A 23,921-nucleotide genomic window follows, 5' to 3' on the forward strand; every position below is an offset into this window, starting at 1 on the left:
GGCTATCTTACATCTGAGGGGCACCCAAAATGTATGGGGAGAAATCTGTGAAAACGGACAAAAATAGGACAGTCATGTGAATAGCCCTTACTGTATTCTCTGACAGTGAAATGAATGCTGCCGTGTTTCTAGCCTTACTGTATACTATGGATGCCATACCTGTAAATGCTGGCATCACACATAGATTTCTATCCACATCATAAACTGGAACCCACTACATGCCTATAAATCTAGGTTAAAGACAAGAAAAGCACTTTTAAATATTTTAATTTTTTTTTAACAAGGCGCAGCAATTATGAACTGAAAAGGAACCAAAGATATAATATGCGCCAGGAATTCCTGAGCTGAAGCTTTGAGGCTTTAGCTGGAACACTACAGTTCTTACAAGAGATTGGAGACTAAGTATTTTAAATACACCTGTAGAAATAAGAGGTTATTACATCAAAAGATTATGCTGGCTTAATGGTTGTTATGGGAATAGCAGTGACAATGGCTCCAATACAGGAAAAATCCATGTCAAAGCCGAGTTTTACAAAATCTTATTTGATTTTACAAAGGCTTTGAACATTGCTTACATATGTTTTATATATTCACCAGCTTTTATATTCACAGTGTACTAACATAGCCCTGCCAGTGCTACAATGTTCACATGAATAGCTTATAGGTTTAATACACATGATAAACCTATGAGTAGTTTTGTTTGTTGCATGTAACCTATAGCTCTCTCTTCACAAATATTTCCAATGAAAAAAAAAAAGAAAATTGTAGATGCTGAGTTAGTAGGGTTGTAAATCTCTCCACCTGTTACACAAGAGACCAGATTTCAATTTCCAGGCCAAGCTCTTGCCTTGTTCTCTCAGTTACCCCTCGTTCACACCTGCATTGGTATTCCATCCAGGGGAGTCTGCATGGGGACCCCCCGAATGGAATGCCAAACGCAATTGCAAGCGCAATGCAGTAAAAGCACACAGACCCCCTAGACTATAATGGGGTCCGTGTGCGTGCCGCGTGCTGCCCGAAGGAATAATGCAAACAGGAAAGTAGATTGTGAACTACTTTCCTGTCCACATGTTCAGTGCGGAGATCTGGCGGCAAGCACGCGGACCCCATTATATTCTATGAGGATCCATGTGCTTTTACTGCACAGAGCTTGCAATTGCGTTTGGTATTCCGTTCGAGGGGAGTCCCCATGCAGACTCCCCTGGACAGAATACTAACGCAGATATGAACTAAGGCTTAGTAGAGCATGTGGGGCTCACAGATTGAATATTTTTGTGAATGGGGCCTGCATTTCTATTGTTTGGTTTATCAAGCTGTAATATCTGATTTTGTCTGCACATGAACCATAAGATTTGATATGGATTGGCAAGGATGTGAAAGGTACTGTAAGTATGTGTCTATTTGTTATTTGCACCCATATGCAGCTGATACTGGGATTTCAGGATTATCTTGCCAAAAGGAATATACTCGTCCAAGTATCATGTGGAAAACTGGTACCATGCAGCACTATGTATAAATATATAAATTACAGATGGTACTGTATTTTTTACCATGTCTTACCTTAAACTTTTCTATATGTGTTTTTTACAGGGTACATATAATACTGTGTGAGTTCCAATATAGTTATATGTACAGTAACATATGAGTTTGAATCTGTTTTCTAATTCAGCACCATCCTTGGCAGCAGAAATTGACTCATTTGATACCTGTATGGTACTCCTATCAGTACAGAGTATCCATATGACACCCAGTTGAGCAATGTATGATTATGGTCATATGAAGCCTGTTCAAACCTCTGCAGAAGATAAACTGGGGCACAGATATGTACGGAACATTTCTAGGACAACATTCTTGGTCGTATGTCACAGTCACAGTTCGTTTTTCCACTAAAATCAAATGACAAGGTTGTCTATTACATGAAGTATTGGTAATATGGGTGATACATCAGACAGCATAAGCACTATTTTGGTTATGACTTAAGTCTAATGGGAAAATATATAAATTGTAATTTCTATGATCCATTTTGGGGTTGGCAATATGCTTAAAACAAACATTATATGAATTATATTTATTATATATTTAAGATATAATTCTGATAGGAGAATATACAAAGTATAAAATAAAACATCACAAGCTAGTTCTTTGACGCTTGTGACTTCATAGTTCTAGTTTTTTGTATGCTTTTAACTATATAATTCAACCAAATTATAAAATTGATCATTATAGTTCATGAATTGCTATCTGGTGAACTCCAATGGCCATTTGTTCATCATGGGCTTGACAAGAGACATGTACAGGCACATTCTACAGGGGACCAGCCTTTAATGAAAGAGATGTAAACCCTACAGCCAGTGCAGCAGGATGACACTTGCCCCTCCCACATCTGTCTCCTGTCCTGCTATGCATCTGTGGCCACTGCTCATGGCTGCTGCCATTTTAATGGGTTTTATCAGAGTTTCTCAAATTTAAAAGGATTTGGGAATGCAATGTTATAAATTGTAGCTAGAGGGGCATTATTTAGCCAGGTTAATGATGTTTTGGGCCTTGTCCTTTTAAAATATGGCCTAAGCAGTTCTGTCTAGACTGTTCTTATGCATGGTCTTAGATATAGGGTTGAGCCGTCTTTATCTTCGTTTGGAAGACTTCTGGAGGTTTTGTTTCTCAAGGTGGCCTTAGGCAGATGTAAACACTTAGATTGTTCAAAAACAATGATATTTTAAAGCCTGGGTGGTAGCAGGGGTCTTGTTCTTACACTTTAAAGCGAGGTATGCAACCCAGCTGAAATACTGCTGATTACGCGTCTGCGGCTGGCCCTAGAGAGCAAAGACACCATTCTACATCAAAAAGGGACTGCTATTTTAAATGAACTACACTTTTGTTTGGAAAGACACTTTTACAATGAAATAAGGACCCCCACCCTGGCTTAGAAGTAATATTGAGGCCTAAACACAATGCCTAGGCCTGATGTCATTAAGGTCATTCCATTAGGTCCTGTTTAGCTGCACCACCCTGTCTCATTATGTAAATGTATATATTTCATGAGTGAACCATCTTTGGGATAACAATTGGCAAACCCTCATAATGAAGCTTCACTACAGATACTTCTTTTAGATGATGGAGCTTGAACATCAACACGATGGACCTTTGAAGTTTATTCCTTCATGGCACAGCGTTTCTGTGTTATAATGCTTTACAGGATAGATAACATCTTGATAATAATCATGAAAGTCTTTAAAATATTCCCTTTTTATTTCTAAACTTCTTCTTCTTCTTCTTCTTCATTTCTGCCTGTCTTCTAACTGAGCCATTCTAGAATGATGCCTTCTCTCTTCAGCACCTTGGCCAGAGCACAAAAGGAGACAATTAAGAGGACCTCCTCTATTGTTATTTGACTGAAAGAGACAAAAGCCTTGAAGACCTTTGTGAATGAATGAAGACTCAGCATCATGAGCAGCCATCACTGTACAAGAAAGGATGCTCTGTAACTGTACTATATGGCTGCAAAAGTGCAATAGTATGCTGGTTTTATATTATATACTTTCTTAAAAGTTTAATACTGTATTTAAAGGACAGATGTGGTACATAATGGTAATAGTTTCTGGTGCCCACATTATGACCATAGTTTGTGAGCACTTATAAGACATTACTCATTAATAAATAATACAACTTTGGTTACTTTAATATAGCATTGATGCATTAAATGCATGTATAATATATATAAACGGAGAAAATATAATATTTTACGTATATAAAAAAAATAATACATTTCCAATAAAATCGGAATTGCCAAGGATCTGTTACAATTTTGCTGAAATACTGGCAGGCATAAAGCAAGATAACTATAATGACATTAAACTGAATTATGTAACAATCTCTCATTGTATGTTTTCAAGTATATGTTTAATTTTGTGATATGTCATATGACGCTTCCAGTTCTGTATGTCAATAGAATCTAAATTCATGGCTGATTTGAACAAGACAGTCTACATTTTTTGTGAAATACAGTTTATTTTTCTGTGAAATAACTCATATTATGCACTTTTCATCTCTACACCATCATCTACATAATATTATTTTTATGTTTTGTATCCATACAAATTTTATTGAATAACCTAGTATTTATTTAAGGTGGTTTCCACTATGGCAATCACTTTATTATTGGAAGGATTTGTGATGATAAATTAAGCATTGGACATCCTGCTGTTTGACAAGCAGTTTTAATCTGTGGGGGAACCAGCATTACAGCATTACCCTTTGCCAGTGTATCATTATGATTCCTAAATATCAATATAAAAGGCTGACATTAATTAATGACAAAGTTTATAATAAATATAGATAGATATTTATTTTCATGCTTCATACTATTATAAATTTCATTGGAAAAGTAATCTACAATTCAGTTTTTTCCTCAATGGCTCAACAAATTGAAAAGATGGAAATGTTATGGCTATTTTATAAGTAACTCTGTTAATATGGATTAGTTTTATATTCTTTGTAGAACTGTAATTTTTGAAAAGCACATTAAAGATTGCTAAATCAAGCAGCAGACAGACCTACTGGCACCAGCATTCACTCTCTTATCACAAGCCCGACTACTGTTACAAGTCCAACCCCCTGCCCCTGCTAACTGTAGTCTTTCACAATCAATTTCATTAAGCTAAAGGCACAGTTAGAAGCAACACTAATTAGTCCTAAAAAATCACCCCAATGGCCAAGGATAAGAAATTATTAGTTTGAGTTTACACAGTGTTTTTTTTGTTTTTTTTTTCATTTAAAGGGGTAATTCGGTTTCTAAGATTGTTGGCTTATTTTTAGGATAGATCATTAATATTAGATCTATGGGAGTCCAACACCTTCACAGATCACTGATACCAAGCCAGTGCAAGAGACTGCACTGCTCATTTGCCATACAATTTGTAGCGATGAGTGTAGGTACTTCAGCACTGCCCCATAGACTTCAATCTCGTGTACTGCTTTGGTACCAATATTGTGCGGCTGTCAGAACCCGGCAGATCTAATATTTTTTGGCCTACTCTAAAAATAGGCCATCAATCTTAGAAACTGGATAACTTCATTAAGAACTACATGTAGATTTTAATTGCAGTTATAAGTAGTACATGTCTAATGACAGTAAACCAGAGGCTTTCAATTTAATGCCTTAGCATACAGGTGTAATGCACAGTAAGGGCGGGTTAACACCAGCGCCCGTTCTCTTATCCAGGTTTCCGTTTTCTGCCAGCAGAAGATGGAAACCTGGAAGACCGTGTCCGGCCGTGAGTGCAAGTGAGCGCTATGTGCTCTCCGTGGCAAAACTGTTTTGTTTTTTTTTTTGTTTTTTTTTTAAACGGACATAAAGTCCTGCGTGTCCGACTTTGTGTCCAGTTAAATGCTCACAGGCTCTCACGGCCGGACACTTTTCAAACCCATTCAAATGAATGGGTTCGAAAAATGACTGCAGGTTTCCGTCTCCTGCCCAGTTTCGGGCAGGAAACAGAAACCTGCATAACGGAGACCGGGGCGCAGGTGTGAACCCGCCCTAACATGTTCTACTTATTACTGGTTGGCTGAGCCCCAATGATTAAAGTTGCAGAGCATGGCAGCTAAGTTTCTGCCCGCTGCTTTCTCTGCTGCTGCTCTGACTCTCTGTGATATCACTGGCTCTGCCCTACTCCACCTCCAGTCAGTCATGTGACTAAAAGCCAGAACATCAGCAGGAAACATCGAGTATTGAGACTTTGATTCTTTCCCACTTGGCTCCACAAATTTAATCATTGGGGCTCTTGGAGACCTGTTTGCATGGCTGGTTTTAGACAAAATGTGTGCCTGGGCAAAATTAAAAGCGGGGCCGCAAAATGCTGATATACAAACATCATCCTCTGATAAACAAAACCATCATCTTCCAGTGGAAATCCCTTTAATAATGCCTCTTTTCTGTCCCCAAAATGGTAATAACAACTCCCATTTTCCCACACACAATTCAAATGACAACCTTTGTACCGCATAATAGATTTTTGCACCCAGTCATCAGTTATTATAGCACCTCCTTATAAATGTTCTATGGGGTTGAAGTCGGGTGAGCGGGCAGACCAATCGAGGGTCGTGAGGTCATTGGTGTGTTCATTAAGCCAGTCCTGTGCCACCAACGAGCGATGACATGTTGCGTTGTCCTGTTGGTACACAGCATCCCCATCAAGGAACTCCACAACCAGAAAGGGGTGCAGATGGTCTGCCATAAGTTGCGCATATCAAGCACCAGTCATTGATCACTGCACTCGGACAATGGGGCCCAATTGCGACCATGTGAACATGGCACAGATCATGACGGGGCCACCTCCCGCCTGGACACATCCCTGTTGGCAAGCAGGATCCATGGCTTCATGAGGCATACACTACACTCTTACATGCCCATCAGCTCTGTACTACTGAAACTGTGATTCATCAGACCATGCTGCATGCCGCCACTGTTCCATGGTCCAATGACGATGGTCGTGGGCCCAAGCCAGTCTTCGAGCTCTGTGATTTGACCAACAGTAGACCATCAAGAGCTCTGTATGACTCTGTGGAGATGATGTGATGTCGTTCATCGAACACACGTGGTCGACCGTTGCGCCAGTTTACGCGGATGCCAATGTTGTCTCTGCGATATTACAGGTCCACCTGAGACACTGTTGACCTCGGAAACCCAAATTTCCGGGTAATATCCAAAATGATATTCCCCATGCGTCTTGCACCAATTATCATCCCACACACATGTAAATATATTATATATATATATATATATATATATATATATATATATATATTGTATATATTAAGCGGATGCCCAGGGAAAGTGTAAAATATAAAAAATAAAAAAAATTTCATCAAAACTTTTTGGCTTCCTCACAACATCTGGTGCTCTCCTCGTGATGTTATGCACCTAGGGTCACTACTGAAGCCTGTGATTAGGCCACACTCCAAGACTCATTACATCATGGCACTTGGCATGCCCATGTCTCCTCTAAGGCCCAATTACAAGCTTCAGCTTTGACCCCAGGCGCATGACATCGCCGAGGCACCAAAAGAGAATGGCAAACGCTGCGAAAGAAGGTGAGATTATTTTTATTTTCTTATACCTCCCCTTGATCTTTACCAATTATACTCTGAGGTCTGAAAAGATCATTTCACTTCTGGTTCGTACCAAATTTGTTCAGCCTGAAACAAATCAGGGACACGTGCCAAACAAATATGAAATAAATCGTGGGAATTCCCCAATCTCTAGTCCTTCATTCTGAGCCTCACTGACTTGCAAACAGCTTTACACCACATTTCCATAAAAGTCAACCATTTTTGTTTTAGACTGGCTTTCCATAACCACTCAGTAGCATATTCACAAAAACAAATATGGCACTGATGGCTTCTACATCAAGGGTCTTCACAGATGACCCATATTAACCAATAGAAGCTCACAAATCCTTCATTCTTAGCTTGACTGACCAGCCATTTTATAAGATGTTGGTTTATAAAATGTTTGAATGTTTGGTCGAACCCATCCTCTTATAAACTTACCTTGTTGTCAGCATTTTTGCAGGGGCATGTTTACATGTTCAATAACTGGAAGTGACTATTCATACAAATGTTCATTCTCCCAATCTTTAACCTGTGGAAAAGAAGAGTCTTAACTTTTCAAGTTATATATCTGTAGCTATCCACTTGTAACTTTGCTGGAGAGCCACAGGATGGAGATCATTGCTGAATGTTATAGATAGAATATAACTTAGAAAGCAATTGTACTTTTAACTGACGAGTGATTTAAGGTAAAAGATCAAAATAAAAAAAAGAAGTACAAGAAGTTAACCACACGTCAGTTGCTTACAATAGGCTTTTACAGATGAAAGCTTTGGTCAGTTGAACAGATTTTGGTCATCCAGAGCAAGAAAATAACCTTTCTACTTATTCTGCATTGAAAGTTTAACATACAATGGAAGAATAGACAAGATGTGCCAAAAAGGGGTGTATGTAAGGACATGGTAAATTACTAAATAAGTGTACGTCTGATTATATCTAGTGAGATGTCAGCAACTGACTGGTGAGCTGTCCAAGACTCAAGCAGGCTGAGCAGCAGCATTGTAAATGAAGTGAAATTTCTATAAAGGTCAAGAGGTGATGGAATTTTGTGGCACGTGCCGTCTGTAAAAATGTAGACCTTTTAAACTGCTTCTTGAAAGGAACAGCATGTGGGATGAACAATTGATGAATGCTTCAAGACAGACAGGTGGAAACTTACCTGATAGGCAACTGGGACGATTTAAGTTGAATAAAATGTATGGCTAAATTGACACTACAATATGTATGATGTGAAAAAATCTAAAAATCTGTCTTTGGTTCAAACATGTAACACATTAACATAGAACAATAAGTTGAAAGCATAAGAAACCCATGCTTTTTAGACTGTAGGCTAAACTTTACAAAGATTTTTTCTCACTGATTCATATAAATTTTGTGAGAAAAAAGTGTGGCTAAAAATATTGCTTGTATCATGATTTGTACACCAGTTTTCTGGCAATAAAGGCATGGAAAGTCACAATTTATGTTGCATGTACAATTTTTTGTGCAAAAAAATAGATTTTTGTTTATGATGTGCCATTCACAGAACTTTTTCTAAAAAAAAAAAAAAAGCTGGAGTGAGGTGGGCATGATGGCGGTCTAGGTCTTGGACATCTCAGCTCTGTATACCTAATGTAACTTATCCAATAATTCATGCAAGTTATAGCTGAAACCTCATGAGACCTCCCACAATGCACGTGAATTATTAAGAGGCTGGAGTCTCTTAAAAATTCTGGTGCATCTTGCACCAGCACACCAAGGGGTTAAGACTAGCACATAACGCACCAGTCTTAATAAATCCTCCCAAAAGTTCCTACAGGACATGCCTGTTAAAGAGGCTAATGGGTGAGTGAGTGAAATATTTGATATTCGATATTCGTTTCGAGTAGCCCCTTAATATTCGACTATTCGACCAAATATCGAATCCCATTATAGTCTATGGGGAAAAAATGCTCGTTTCAGGGGAAACCACAATTCGATTAAGTAGAGTAACCAAGTCCACAATGACACCCCAGGAAATGATGCCAACACCTCTGGAATGCAACTGTGACAGCAGGGGAAGCATGCCTGGGGCATCTAACACGCCCAAGTCCCAGGATTACCCTACTATCACAGCCTATCAACTAGACACTTTCTACACTCAATAGAACCTCTATGAAAGTTGAAAAATACTTGGAAACCTTCTTTCCTCCATATAGTATGGACAGAAACAAAAATTTAAAGCTAAAGAAACATTAGCATGCACCCCTTTAAATCACATTGCCCATGACAACCACAGATGGCATAGGCAAGGGGGAAATCAAACAGCACCTACCCTTAACTGTTATTGTGTGTGTGTGTGTGTGTGTGTGTGTGATATGCTAAGACCTTCAAAAATTAACTTTTCTGGCCCTTAACGTTAACCCTTTCAAATTAAGTTAGAGTCTCTTAAGCTGAGCTACCAGCAGAGATTGAGGCTCTTGAGGTGACTTCAGCCCTTTACCAGCATAGTTTTAGGCCCTTTAATTTACTTCAGCCTTGCACCAGCAGAGTTTTTTGCCCTTTAAAATTGTTAGCTCCTAAAATGGTGGTTCCAAAACCATCACTCTCATTGTGTGGGATTGATGCAGTGGATTGGAGTGAGGACCTAGACATTGACCTTGATTTTGATTGTGAAATTGATAACATTTTGGCATCAAGTCCTGGGGGTAACTTTTATTTAGAGGACCACAAAGGTGGAGAATTGGCTGCAACCACTACTACCGGTAATGGTACTCTAATATCGGACTCTACATTACCTCTACAGGGTTCTGATCAGGTGTTAATAGTCCAAACAACAAGCTCCAGTATTTTAGATGTAGATCAGAAACCACTTTCCCTTCCGACACAAGATTTAACCAAGGTTCATCAACATCCTGCTGAGATGGAGCCACTAAAGGAAACCTTGCCTTCCAAGGCATGTTCTGGAGCTGTGACTGAGCCAAATCTAAACACAGAGTCCTTTGGAACCGAACAAAATTCAAAGTGTCAAAAGACTTTAGAGACTGTTGAAGGTATTGGGATCCAGAATGAGGAGTTCATCACAAGGCTGACAGACCCAACTCCAAATGCTGAAGCACAAGCAACCAGCAGTCAGACTAAGATTGTCTCTTCTTCAAGTAAGGCACAAGATTCTTTGGAACCAGAATAGGAAAAGCCAGTGATTGCCATTGCAGCAGTGCCTAGGCCATCTTTCAGAGCAGTTCATTCAGAGATTGAATTGGAGAAAAATAAGAACATTTACTGTGATCGAGTCTTCATGCACATTAGTGGGCATGGACAACCTAACGTAGAGGATCCTCATGCTGAGCTGGCCTCTTTACTGAAGAAGATCAACCAGGATAATCAGGGCAGGAATCACCCTCGGTTTGGAAAGAAGCCATGTAAACGTTGCACCTTTAATTGAGTTGAGCATTGCACCAGCAGAATGTTAGGCCCTTTGGGTGAATTGAGCCTCTAACCAGCATAGTTTTTGTCCCTTGGGTGAACTGAGCCTCTAACCAGCATAGTTTTTGGCCCTTGGGGTGACTAGAGCCTTTAACCAGCAGTGTTTTATTTTTTGGCCCTTGGGGTGAGTAATGCCTAGCACCAGCAGTGTTTTATTTTTTGTTCCTTGGGGTGACTAGAGCCTTGCACCAGCAGTGTTTTACTTTTTGGCCCTTGGGGTGACTAGAGCCTTGCACCAGCAGTGTTTTATATTTTGGCCCTTGGGGTGAGTAGAGCCTTTACCCAGCAGAGTTTTAGTTTTTGGCGCTTGGGGTGAGCCCTAAAACATTAATTTTCAGGCCCTTGGGGGAGCCCTAAAATATTAATTTTCAGGCCCTTAGGGGGAGCCCTAAATTATTAATGGGGGGGGGGGTTAACCATTTGTTGACAGTGAAGGTGGTGGTGCTGGAGGAGGAGAACGAGGAACTTGTGTGCTGGCACAGACACATGGAACTTTGTCTCGTCAGTACTGTGGACGGGACATGCTGGTTGCAAGTCCACAGTATCTGCTATCCACCCTAGCATAGGTTCCTGGTGCTCAGGCCTCATCAGTACTACACCCTGCACCCCGCTTGATGTTGTGGCACTGCTGGCTGCCCCTCTCCAGTATATAATTGGAGTCAAACTTCTGCGGCCTTGATCCCCAGCTAGATTTCCTCATCCACGTCCCAGTCTTCGTCCCCTTATGCTACTGACGAGGGGCACTGCTGGCAGCCCCTCTCCAGTTCCTGGACTGTGGACTGGATCCCGAGCTGGATTTCCACGTCCCTGTCCTCTTGTGCTACTGACGAGGGGCACTGCTGGCAGCCCCTCTCCAGTAGCTGGACTGTGGACTGGATCTCCAGCTTGAATTCCACGTCCTCGTCCCCTTGTGCTACTGACGAAGGGCACTCCTGGCAGCCCCTCTCCAGTACCTGGACTGTGGACTGGATCCCCAGCTGGATTTCCAAGTCCACGTGCCCGCCACATTCCTTGATGCTACCCTGTTGTATCATTGGCAGGTTTAGTGTATGTACACTGTTCCTGCAGTGTAGCTCTGAAAAGAGCTGTTGATTACAATGTTTTCCTGCCTAGCAGAAGCTACAATCTTTCTTACCCTCAACACAATGTCTCACCCTAACTAAATCCAAACCGCATCTGACACGAATATGGCTGACACTATTCTTATAAATCCGAAGTCACCTGATTTAGCCAGCCAATTACTTTTTCCTACTTTTTGATTGATGCCTATGTTTTCCTGCTTCGTGTGCCACCTTTACTACACAGTTATTTGTGCAAAAAAAGCGCCAGGGAAGGTGGGAGGGCATACGAATTTTTACTGCGTTTACCGCGTGGTATTCGAGTATCTAAATCCCATTGAACACCTGTGGAGAGATCTTAAAATTTCTGTTGGACGAAGACACCCTTTATATATGAGAGACCTGGAGCAGTTTGCAAAAAAAGAGAGGTCCAAAATTCCAGTTGAGAGGTGTAAAAAGCTGGTTGATGTTTATAGGAAGCAATTGATTTCAGGTATTTTTTCCAAAGGGTGTGCAACCCAATATTAAGTTGAGAGTGCCAGTAATTTAGTCTGGCCCATTTTTGGCAAAGGAAATAAACATGTATATAACAAAACATGTAACTGCAATACTTTTTGGGAGAAATATTTCATTTTCTGGACAAATCTCAGGTTGCTAACACTTACAGCCATAACTGTATGGTCCATGGTCATGTGATGGACACACAGGTGCACAGCCTGTTACCAGGCAGATGTTTGATTACTGAGCTGTGACTATAATGAGCTGTGTACCTGTATGTCCATCACCTGACCATGGACTATTGCATTAGCTCGGGCTGATTTTTAAACACTGGAACTAGGGGCTTAACTAGCAAAGACTGGGCCCCATAGCAAACTTTTCATATACCCCCCCCCCCCCCTCACAACACAGCACCCCCTTTCCTGGCACACACACAGTATAACGCCCCATTTACACATACTATAATGTCCCAAAGTGGCCTCCACACAGTATACTGTTCCATAGCATAACCTGCACACGGTATAAGGTCCCATAGTGACCTCCTCACAGTATAATGACTCATAGCGGCCCCTGCACACAGTATAATGTTCCATAGCAACACCTATACACAGTATTATGTCCTATACTCGTCCCTGAACACAATATAATGTCTAGAGATGAGCGAGTGGTATTCGATCGAATACTACGATATTCGAAATATTCGTACTCGATCGATCGAATATTACTAGCTATTCGCAGTAAATATTCAATTCAGAACCAGCGTTGATTGGCCGAATGCTGCACAGTGTATAGCATTCGGCAAACCAATGTAGGTTCCGCAGCAGGCTCGTCCTTGCTAGTCGGGAGAGCTGGCAGGTTGCTGTTACGAGGGAGCTGACTTTTTCTCATAGGAATTAATTGACCAGCGTTGATTGGCCAGTGTACAGCATTCGGCCAATCAACGCTGGTTCTGCTGGATGCTCGTCTGTGAGGAGGCGGAGTCTAAGATCAGACCACAGCAATCTCCAGGGAGGGAGGGAGAGCTGGCAGCTTGCGGTTACGAGGGAGCTTACTTTTTATCAGCGCAACTGCAAGCGCTGTGCAGTTAAAGCGCACGGACCCCATAGACTATAAACACTTAAACACTCTCCTCCTGCTACTCGTGGACTTGTTGACTCTACTTTAGTCGAATAGTGGTTTCCCCTGAAACAAGCATTTTTTCCCATAGACTATAATGGAATTCGATATTCGATTGAGTAGTCAAATATTGAGGCTCTACTCGAATCGAATATCAAATCTCGAATATTTCACTATTCGCTCATCTCTGATAATGTCATATAGCGCACCCTCCACACAGTATAATGTTCCATAGTGGCCTCTATGCGCAGTATTATGTCCAATAGTAGCTCCTCCACACAGTATGCCCCAGAGTGGCTCCGGTACACGGTATAAGGTTCTATAGCAGCCTTCATACACTGTAGTGTCCCATAGTGGTTCCTCCACACAATATTATGTTCCGTAGAGGCTCCTCCGAACAGTATTATGTCCCACAGTGGTCCCTCCACACAAATTTATGTCCCATCATGCCCCCAACGATGTTCATTGCAAACATTGCCAAAATTTTGGGAACCCAGAGTCCAATGATCAGAGGCCCAGGGGAGGTGTCAAGCGATCCCATGCTGTTTCAGCTCTCTTTAATGAAGTCATTAACGTGGGTTACACCAACATCATATACGCTGCAGCACCGGCCGGATCCATGTGATGTCTGTTGGATTAGTCCAGCACGTAATGACCTGTTAATTTAAAAAAAAAAAAAGCAGCAGCAGCGATCCACTGGGCCCCCTAAGGTCACAGGCCTTGTGGCAATCACTACAACTGCTATGGCGGTACTTATGCCACTGATTGGAAGTAAGCAGTATGAATGACAGCAAGCAGAGATCTAGAAAAACGTGTGGCATTGATATTCATGGTCTATTGAAAAATTACTGGAATTGGCTGCTTTCACCAATCCCTCATACCAGTGGCGTAACTACCAGGGTAGCAGCAGTAGCAGCTGCCACAGGGCCCGGGACATTAGGGGCCCGGCGACAGCTGCTACCGCTGCCATTTATTTTTTTAGTAGGCCATTACTGGCTGGAGTTACTCCAGCCGGTAACGGGCCCTACTTACTTACCGATCCTGGCCCATGTCAAAAGTTCGCCACGGGGCCCTGCCATTCCTAGTTACTCCACTGCCTCATACATTACATTATATGGAGGGATCCATGAAAATGGACAAAAATAGAGCATATATGTCAGGATTTGAACCTGTGACCTGCTGTCTCCTTGCTTCCTGAGCTATTGGGCTTGTTGAATAACTACCTGTTGGACTTCTGTGTGGAGCCTACTCCTGAGGCTCATCAGCTGCTTCTAATGATTGGAACCCACCCTGTATTAACCCTGATTGGGTTGCATATATATAGGAGGCTCTGACACTTCCTGTTGTGTTGGTATCGTGTTCTGTTTATTTCGAATACAGCCTGGACACCCAGGAGACCTCCTTGCTGGAGATCTTCTTTAGTTCCTTGGAACGTCACTTGCTGGCTACAAGCTCACCGTAGCTTTAATACAGCTCCTGAATTATTGCAAGACTTTTACCTGACATTTGCTCATCTGCTCTTGGACTATTACCTCAGCCCCTGTGGGCTACCCACGTGCTGTCTCCAGCCCCCTCTGCATTACCCAACGATTGGACTCGTGATCCTATGCCACTAGTACCGTGACAATATAGATGGCCAAAAGGGTCCAAGATTGTCAAACATACTCACTGCTGCTCCGATGATTTCATGTGGTGGAAGTCCTCGCCGGCTGTGGCTTCCTGCATCCCTTTCCTTAGACTGCCGATTGGCCTCAGTGATCATGTGACCGCTGAGGCCAATCAGCAGCCTTAACAAGCTTTTCTTTTTTGAATAATAATAATAAATTATCCTGAACAACCCCTTCAAGACTGCTTCTTTTATTATTGTATACAATTTCCAGCCATTGTCCATCCTGGACAACCACATTTTCTGAGCATATGATATTGATAACCCATCCATACAATAAGTCATCAGTATCAGACTGGAAGGGGTCCGACATCAGAACCCTCAGCAATCATCTGTATTCATTTGTTCTCTGTGTAACAACCATGCTGAGGTACAATGACTCACCTCCTGTTCACTTGCATAGGAATTGAACTGCAGTAGCTCAGCATGACCACTACAATGGGATCAAATTTATACCCAGCCAGCTGTGTCCTCCATGTAGCGGCTGCTGAAAACAGGTAAGGTCCTAAACATCAATATGATTTGCCCAGAAAACTCTTTCTATTTTTCAGTTTGTTTGTGAGTCATCTGGTACATTATGTGCATACATTTTCCAAGTGGTTTTCTTCAGGCTCGGACTGGCTTACTGGCATACTGGTGAATCCCCAGTGGCCCTCATGGGTGGGACCAGTGATGGAGCCACTGTATGAGAGAACAGTAATGAGGCTATTATACTGTGGGTGGGTAGTGATAGGGGCCAATATACTGTGTGGGGGACATTAAAGTGTGTAGGAAATTAGAGGGAATTTTTAAAGGGGTTGTCTAAGCTTAATTTTTTATGACCTATCCTCAGGATAGGCCATACAGTAAATACCTGATTGGTAGGTGCTGACATGCGGCCCCTTACTGATCAGCTGTACAGAGCCACTTCTGGCACCTGTCCAGTACACAAGACGGAAACGGAAGCAACTTAAATGCATCTCATCACCCAGTCACTATTTAGCGAATGGAGGTTTTTGCTTTCAATCCCGTATTGTGTACAGGACAAACACCGGATATGGCTATATACAGCTGATCAGGCCTGGGGCTGGGTGTCAGCCCCTACTGGTCAGGTACTTATGGCCTATCCTGGGCCATAAAAAAGTTAACCATAAACCTCTTTAAAGAGGTTTCCATAAATTAGAGATGTATCATCTAAAAAGGTATACTCACCTGTCACCAGTTCCCAGAGAAGTGTCTGTTTGGTCTCATACTGGTGCCTCATTGCTGAAATCCCGTACCCCATGTGGTCACAGAAAGCAATCAGTGGCCTCGAGGGCCGATGGAAAGGGACTGGTGACATCAATAACATACGTCACCAGTTACTTACAGCAACTAGTTGTCTCAGTGGTCGCATGAGGCACAGGACTCCATTCAAGAAGTCATCAGTGTGAGACTGAATGGGCAGAGCACTAGAGACAGGTGAATATGCTTTTTTTTTATTTTACGGCTCTTTGCCTGCCACATGGGTTGCTCCAATTCCTGGACAACCCCTTTAAAGGGTTTATCCACCTTTCTAATATTGATGGCTAAGGATGAAAGCATATATGCCTAACATTGAAGGGGTTGTGCCATTATAAACACTTATCCTATATCCACAGAATATGGCAAAAGTGTCCAATCTCTAGGGCATGATCACTGAGTCTGAGTCTGGCCATTAGGGCTTTTTTTTTTTAACTCCATTTACTTCTATAGGGAGAGCACTGACAAAGATTACACTCCTGGCAGCCTCATAGAATTGATTGGAGCGCAGAAGACATGAGCACACTGGTGCCCCAGTCACAATGAGGATTTTAGGAGGACTTTCAGTTCCCCATTCCCCTGATCACTGAAGGACCTGGCAATCAGTGATCGGACAATTATCTGTTGTCCAGTGGGTAAAGGATAAGCGTCCAAAGTGGCACAATCCCTTTAAATGGAAAAAGTGTAAATAGTTGTAAAAGCTGTATATTTTGGTAGAAAAATAATTGGTAACATGTATAGTATAAGCGCTGTACAATTTCAAAGAAACATGTCTGCAACTCTAGAATCAACTGAGCAGCCTCATCTGCATGTAAATCAGGCTGATCTTAAGATAATAGTTCTTGTGAAAACACAAGCCTGAGGGGCCTATTTCTAAAACAAAATTACCATATCAACAATTGTGTATCTTACTAATAATTGTTCAATTGCACTAGAAGAGTCTAGTAACTTTAGATCTGTACCTTGAGTTTACACAGTGTATATATATATATATATATATATATATATATATATATATATATATATATATATATTACATAAAGTATATATTATGTGTCTAATATGCTTTGTTTACATTATATGTAAACATTATATTATTTGTTCATTCACAATTGGGGGAATTCATCATCTACCCAAGTTTTCTGATGTATTTTTCATGCAAGGCTCTTTTTTGTGCCACAGATGCTCCACATCCCCCATTCTGCTTCTCACTTGCCACTTTCTGCATCTCGCTCAAGCCACCTGTCTACATCAGTTCCTCGATGGTGTAGATCTCCATTCAAGCACATAGACACACACCCAATTTACTAAGAGCCTCTTGATAAATCAGGTGTGCCTTGTGCCTGTTATGGCCTTTATTAAGATGAAACACAAGTCTTAATAAATCTGTCCAGTTGTGTGAAAAGTCCTGGAGGTTTTTTACATACACTTTTGCCCAAAAGGACAGTATCCAGATGTTAGGAGGGGTTTTTTAAGCATATGTTCATATGCTGGTATTTTGCAAAGTATTTTTATGCCAGGAAAGTGATCAAAACTGAGAAATTATAACCCAAAGGCTAAAGCCCCACATTGCAAAAACACAGCTTTTTTTGTTGTAGATTTTGTTGCGGTTTTTCGAGCCAAAGTCAGGACTGGATGGAGCAGAAGGGAGAAGCATAAGAACTTCATAGATATTTCCCATTCCTTTTGTAGCCATTCTTGGCTTTGGCTCAAAAAAACGCAACAAAATCTGCAACAAAAAAAAACAAAACATTTCTGCAGTGTGGAGCCATAGCCAAAGAGTTGAACTTCTTCTATGCCTTGTACCTACTACTGATTTTGGCTTATAAATGCTGAAGCAAAATACTAAGCAAATACTGCCATATGAATAAGGTCTCAGGCCTAGTTCAAACATATTGCTGTATCTACTCAATCTGGATCCATAATATACGTATACAGATCATAGTATCCATGTTTACATTCATGCATAACATTTTCTAATTCTAAAACATGTAAAATTAGTGATTGTTAGTAAAATATTCTGAACTAAAATATTTGCAGGGAAATATTAGGGGTTGTCATTAATGGTAATTTGGGTTCGGAGACCCCTACTGTTAGCTAAAATGAAGCTGCTAAAGCATTCATTAGAGCACATAGCAGCTTTGGCTCCTGTTGGCTTCTCCCAGCTATACTTGAGAGAGCTGAAGATGACCAGCAGACTGTAATGCAAGTCTATCAGTGGTCTTTTAACTCTACAGAGGTCAACAAGAGTCAAGCTGCTATGTACTCCAACAGACAATTTAGCAGCTTCATTCTAGCAAACAGTAGGGGTCTCACAGTCCAGACATCTACATAATACAACTTCTGATATTTTCCTGTGATGTATTTTATGTAATTTTATGTAACTCTGGGTTTTGTAATCCCCTGGATCCAAAATAGTGTAAATTCACAAATGTCAGCAATTGTTTAATTGATCTTACTCGACTTGCCACTAAAACAACTTGATTTACATGAATGGAAATTAACTTGTCAAAATAGTTGTCCATATACCCCATACAGATGCAGTGATTCCTCCCATGTACAATACAAACACTTTTGTCATTTAGTATTTTAGTACAGTGTTACCTAACAATCCTCTGTGTTTATTACAGAATATAAAATACTAATTTCAATCAAACTCTACAACACAAGAGCAGCAACAATAATTATTTTGGCTGCAGTTGGGCTTTAGGTAACCAGACATAGGTCACATTTCCAATCTGTTAAAACATCTGTTGGAAGTGTCTGGTGCCTACTTTTAGGGAACAGTTCAGCTGGGACCTAGATCCACCAGGCCCCCAGGGAAGCCAGTGCCCTGAATACAGGCCAGGTAGTATGGAGTCCTTTATCTGTGCTATCAGATTAGTATCTTGTCCAAACGTATTGCCAAGGCAGGAGCTAATAGCTTTATCCCGATAAAACTTGCACAATGAAATATTATCATAACATAAAACAATTGCCTTTAAGTAAGGATTCCAGACATAATAATCTGTAACAGTATTAAAGGGTTCAGTCGTTCCAAAGAGCCTTTTCAGTCAGGCGATCCGTGGTAATAGATGCCGGATCGCACCAATGTGATCTTATCGGACGTGTTTGTACTAGATCAGAGGATTATTTGCAGCAAAGTTCCTCATTAATTACCTATAAAGACGTATTTAGTTTTTTTCTTGAAAATACTAAACATATCTCGTTGCAGACAGAAGGTTTTCTGTTTCCACGTACATTCATAAATCGTCTATGTATCAATTTATTGCATGTTGATGGGCAAAAGGAAGGAATAATTTGGTGAATTTCTACTAATGCTGCATATCCTCTAGGTTTTGTCCCAGACACCCAGCTCTAGTCGGGGCTCCTCGGGTGGATAGAAGTGCAGAGACGATCGGAACAGATAGGAAATAACCTGTAAACCTCTAGGAAGAGCTGCTATTAACTGATATATTTTATTGTCTGTGATTTACAGTACAGCCCTATAGACTATCACCATAGCTAGAAGTACAGAGCTACTCTATAGACATCATCATGTTCACTGGCTTCAATACAATTATGAACTAGATCCTAATACGGGGTGTAATGGGTGAATCTCTGTTAATACTACAGTTATTCTGGTGATCTTCCCAATATTACCATTATTCATAATTTAACAATATACTTGAGATCAGGAATAGCAAACAAACACAAACAGACTTGAACAATGTAACATAACTATGTAAGATGGGAATTGCAGAAACCTTACACCATGCCGTATAATTATGGCTTCTGGGCAGTGACCACAGGACTTAGTGTTAGGTTTCAGCCTTCTCACATTAATGGATGACATAACACATCCGAGATATAAAGTTAAAGAAGAAGTCAGTGCTTTAGTCGATTTTTAGTTATACCTTTATTATGAAAGTTTGTCAAACATACCATTTGTTTGATAAAACTACACATCCCAGTATGCAGATTGTAAAAGAAACGTAAGGACTCAGTCTGATCACTTTGTAATCCCCCATTCTTATCAAATAGACCTTTTAAGAATGTGATTTTAAGTAACACATGCAATACAGACTTTCCTTCTTATGTAAAAGGCATTCAGATTGGACACAAGGCCATCTCTTTAGATAATATTTTTGTAATGATTTATTCATATACTATTGAACACAGTGAAACCTGACAGTGATTGTCCTTATTAATGCAATGAACAGTACATAAATAACCTTGGTACAAAACCTAGTCATCTGTCTTCATGTACATTCCTTCTGGCAGTGAGAGAGTCTATATACTGGCACAATTGGAGGAGTCAGTGTTTATTGTTACTCTTCTAAGTCATATTGATAGTACCACAAAAACAAGGCAGTGATCACATATAGGCAGCAAACCAAGAACTGTAGAACTGTACTGGCATTAATTGCACTTGAAACCCAACAGAAATAAATACTGTTAGCAAATATTATCTTTTTCATGGAAAAAAATATAATACATATATACATTTACATGTAAACGAAGGAAGATCCCCACAGTAGTATACAGCCACAGTAGTATACAGCAGCACCCAGTCCGAGACTGAATACAAAGATTGTATCACGCTTGAATCCTAAGGAGATCTTCATAGGTTCTTCATGAGCAAGTCAAGTGCAAAACGTTCTGTAAACTTCCAGGACAGGACATCATGGTCAGGGCAGAGTCTTATTCAGATTGCTTGGGCACCCATGTAAACTTCCAACCTCCTTCACTGTCCCTTCGAACGAATGCCTGGCCATTAGAGAAGCTGTGGGTCTTCACATTACAATGAGGGTTCAGGGATGTGGAGAAGGCAACTTCAGTTTTGTTAGGAGAAATCTCAGGAGTGTAGTAGATGGGAGAGCCAAAGGGACTCAGTGTCTCACTGCTGGAGCTGGAGGAAGGAGAGTAGTTTGGCAGACATTGAGAGTTATGGCTGCAGGAACTTCCAGTGTGGCTATGTGCAGGGGTCATGTGGACTGTGCTGTATCCAGATGATGGAGATCCTTGAGTATTGACACTATCTGATCCTGGCAGGGTCTTAAGAAGGTCTGTAGATAAGGCACTGTAGTTAGCTGTAGCAGAGTCATCGATGGTGTTGGCATCTTTCAGTCCAAGAGTTTGCAGAACCCATTTTTCTATTGAAGGGTTGGCTTGCTCTTCGCAGGCAGTGAAGTTGCTTAAAAGATTTCTCTTTGCTTTCTTAGCTGAGGTCTCAGGAGAAGTAACGGTGCTAACTCCGCATTTTCTCTTTAAAGGAAGATCAAGACCGCTTTTAGACAGCAATTTCTGTAAAAGAAAGAAAACAAAAGTTTTAACATTACACACAGCAATCGAAGGTTGTGTATGAGATCATAGCAGATAGCTCATGGAACTACAAGTCCTAGCGTGACTTTGGCAGGGTCATGGCTGCTATGAGAAGTCATTCATTTGTAAGGACATTCCTACACACGACAACGATGTACAATATGGCTGGAGAGCTTATACCTAGAGCCAGGCACCGCAGGGGTCCTGGAGGAGGCAGGGGGTAATTTACACAAACAAACAATTAGAAACATTAAGAGATTGTCCACCAGTGCACGTGGTCATGCCACATCTGAAGAGATCCAGATCGAACCATTAGTACATTGCTGATCACTTTATTTAGCCAATAACCAGTTGGTCCCATTCACAGAATATCAGCACTTAGAATAGAAGGACACAGTTACACACCTTGGCCTTTTCTTCCAAGCATTTTACAAAGGTAGAGTTCAGATATTGCTTTAACTTGTTGTTCTCCTCGTGTAACCTTGCCAGTTCCTCTTCCCTTTGGACAAGAGTATCCTGGAGCTGTATGTGAGAGAGAGCAGGTAAGACTACACAGGTTTCTTTCCACAATAGCAATAAAACTTGCACAAACAAGGCACTGACAGCTATAGAAAGTATCTGACACGACCCCTTACTGAGAGCTTTCAGTTTCTAATGATCGCTGCTGGATTGTTACATTGCAGGTAATTCACGAGCATTGTATCCACTATTGTGTTACTAAAGCTTACCTGCTTATTTGTGAAGATCTGAGTCGACAGCTGATCCCCCCAGAGGTAGTCATCCTGAAGACTGCATCCATCATATGACTGCCCTGCAATGACAAAGCAGATTATAATATTTCATTCACATTATTCAGGTGCAAAAGAGAGTAGAAAGCAAAGAACATTTGGAAGGAAGCTGCCCACATAAGAGGCATGATTGTAAAGTGTGGACTTACCGTGGGATTGTGGACCTTGGTTGCTTGATCTGTTGTCCAGGAGACCAGAAGCCCAGAGAGAGACCCAAGTATCCTTGGAAACATCAACACTGGCCGCTGACGTGGAGGAGAAGTATGGGCAATCATAGCCCTGACCCCCTGCAAAGTACTGGTCTTGGCAAGCCAGAATAGTGTTCTGTAGAAGTAACACAGGAGGAGAACTCTATTAGATATGGCAGAAGCAGACTTTTGTGCAGCAACAAAGACTACAGTCTTTAGGGGAGGTAAAGCCAGATTCTCTGCGGCTATTGAGCAGATATTGCCCTGCTGGAAGTGAAGGCTCAGCTGTGTGAATGGAGATTGAGATCAGCTGACAATTCACTTCCACTTCAAGTACAGAGAGTACATGCCAAAACATAGAGCACCTATCAGTATAGATCTATATGATCCTCGGCAGGCAAAGCTGTCCCTGAAGCAAGACACAAGCTGTCACTACATTTAGGGGACTGCAAACAAGTAATTACTGACATGTCCTAAAAACATGATCTGAGCTCTAATCTCATCTCACATGAGTATTACAAGATAAGACAAGGAAAGATCACAGCCTGCTAAATCTCAGGTAGTTAAGTAAAAGTTATTACTGCTCACACGACAAGCAGCAGCACCTCAGCTTCTTCTCAAGGCTTCTCTCACTTAAAAGCAATTCACAATCCAATTGCCAGGGAATCCCCTGCACAGCCAGCAGCAGAGCAGTCACTTACCATCTTGTTCCTTGAATGGCTATTTGCAGACACGTTTTCATTAAAGCCCCACTGAGCTTTAAAAGGGAGTGAGGTAGTAGAAAAAGAGGCAGTCCTAATCTTTGGAAGCTCCCATCAACGCCCCTGGGATTTTCTAAAGCCACCAATCTGATCTGGTGCCAATCTGTCAAATGTAGGACTTCAGCTAACTCATAATACACATAGCAAAGCCTTCCACTCCCACACATGAATATGCTAAGTAAACCCACCCAACATTTCACTCCTACATTGTGCCTCATAAAGGGCTTTGTTCCTAATAAACTGTATAATATACGATGCATACATAAGGGGAGGAGATGTGTACTTATTCATTTATTTATCAATAAATGCAATTCACGTCTGTATTATCATGTTCAATTAATACCCATCATACAGGTAACTTTATACTAGGCAATACAATCAACATGTAAATGATATGCAATAATAAAATAATATGCAGTATACTACACATACAACAAACAATAAAGAAAAAAAAACCAAATAATTCGGAATTTTCTAAATCAATTCAGAATCCAATGCTTTGACTACTACATCGTGTTAGGAACTTATTTATGTGTAAATAATTGACTTGGAATTGTAGTGTAATAAGCCCCAGCCATTCAATAAGGAAAGAAGAAGTGTGCTTCATTATACCTCACTATTACTGTATAATTTCTGACTCACTAAGCCTGTGATATGAGGCATCCACAAAGTTTGATGAAGTAACCTGACCTGCCTAATATAGCAACCTGTGGACAGTGCTGGCTAATGAG

At 41.0% G+C, this 23,921-nt stretch overlaps 1 protein-coding gene across 1 annotated transcript; it reads right to left on the minus strand.

Moving 5' to 3' along the window:
- Window positions 1–20,736: 20,736 nt before the first annotated feature.
- On the minus strand, window positions 20,737–23,164 carry GMNC (geminin coiled-coil domain containing). The gene is made up of 5 exons (XM_075266692.1): window positions 23,131–23,164; window positions 22,391–22,565; window positions 22,182–22,264; window positions 21,859–21,975; window positions 20,737–21,435 (listed from the first exon to the last, which is right to left on the minus strand). Exons 1-5 carry the CDS (start codon window positions 23,131–23,133, stop codon window positions 20,833–20,835), a joined length of 981 nt encoding a protein of 326 aa, XP_075122793.1. The 5' UTR covers window positions 23,134–23,164; the 3' UTR covers window positions 20,737–20,832.
- Between the last annotated feature and the right edge of the window lie 757 nt (window positions 23,165–23,921).

This window comes from Leptodactylus fuscus, chromosome 3, assembly GCF_031893055.1.
Source record: "Leptodactylus fuscus isolate aLepFus1 chromosome 3, aLepFus1.hap2, whole genome shotgun sequence".
In the NCBI taxonomy this organism is placed as follows: Eukaryota; Metazoa; Chordata; class Amphibia; order Anura; family Leptodactylidae; genus Leptodactylus; species Leptodactylus fuscus.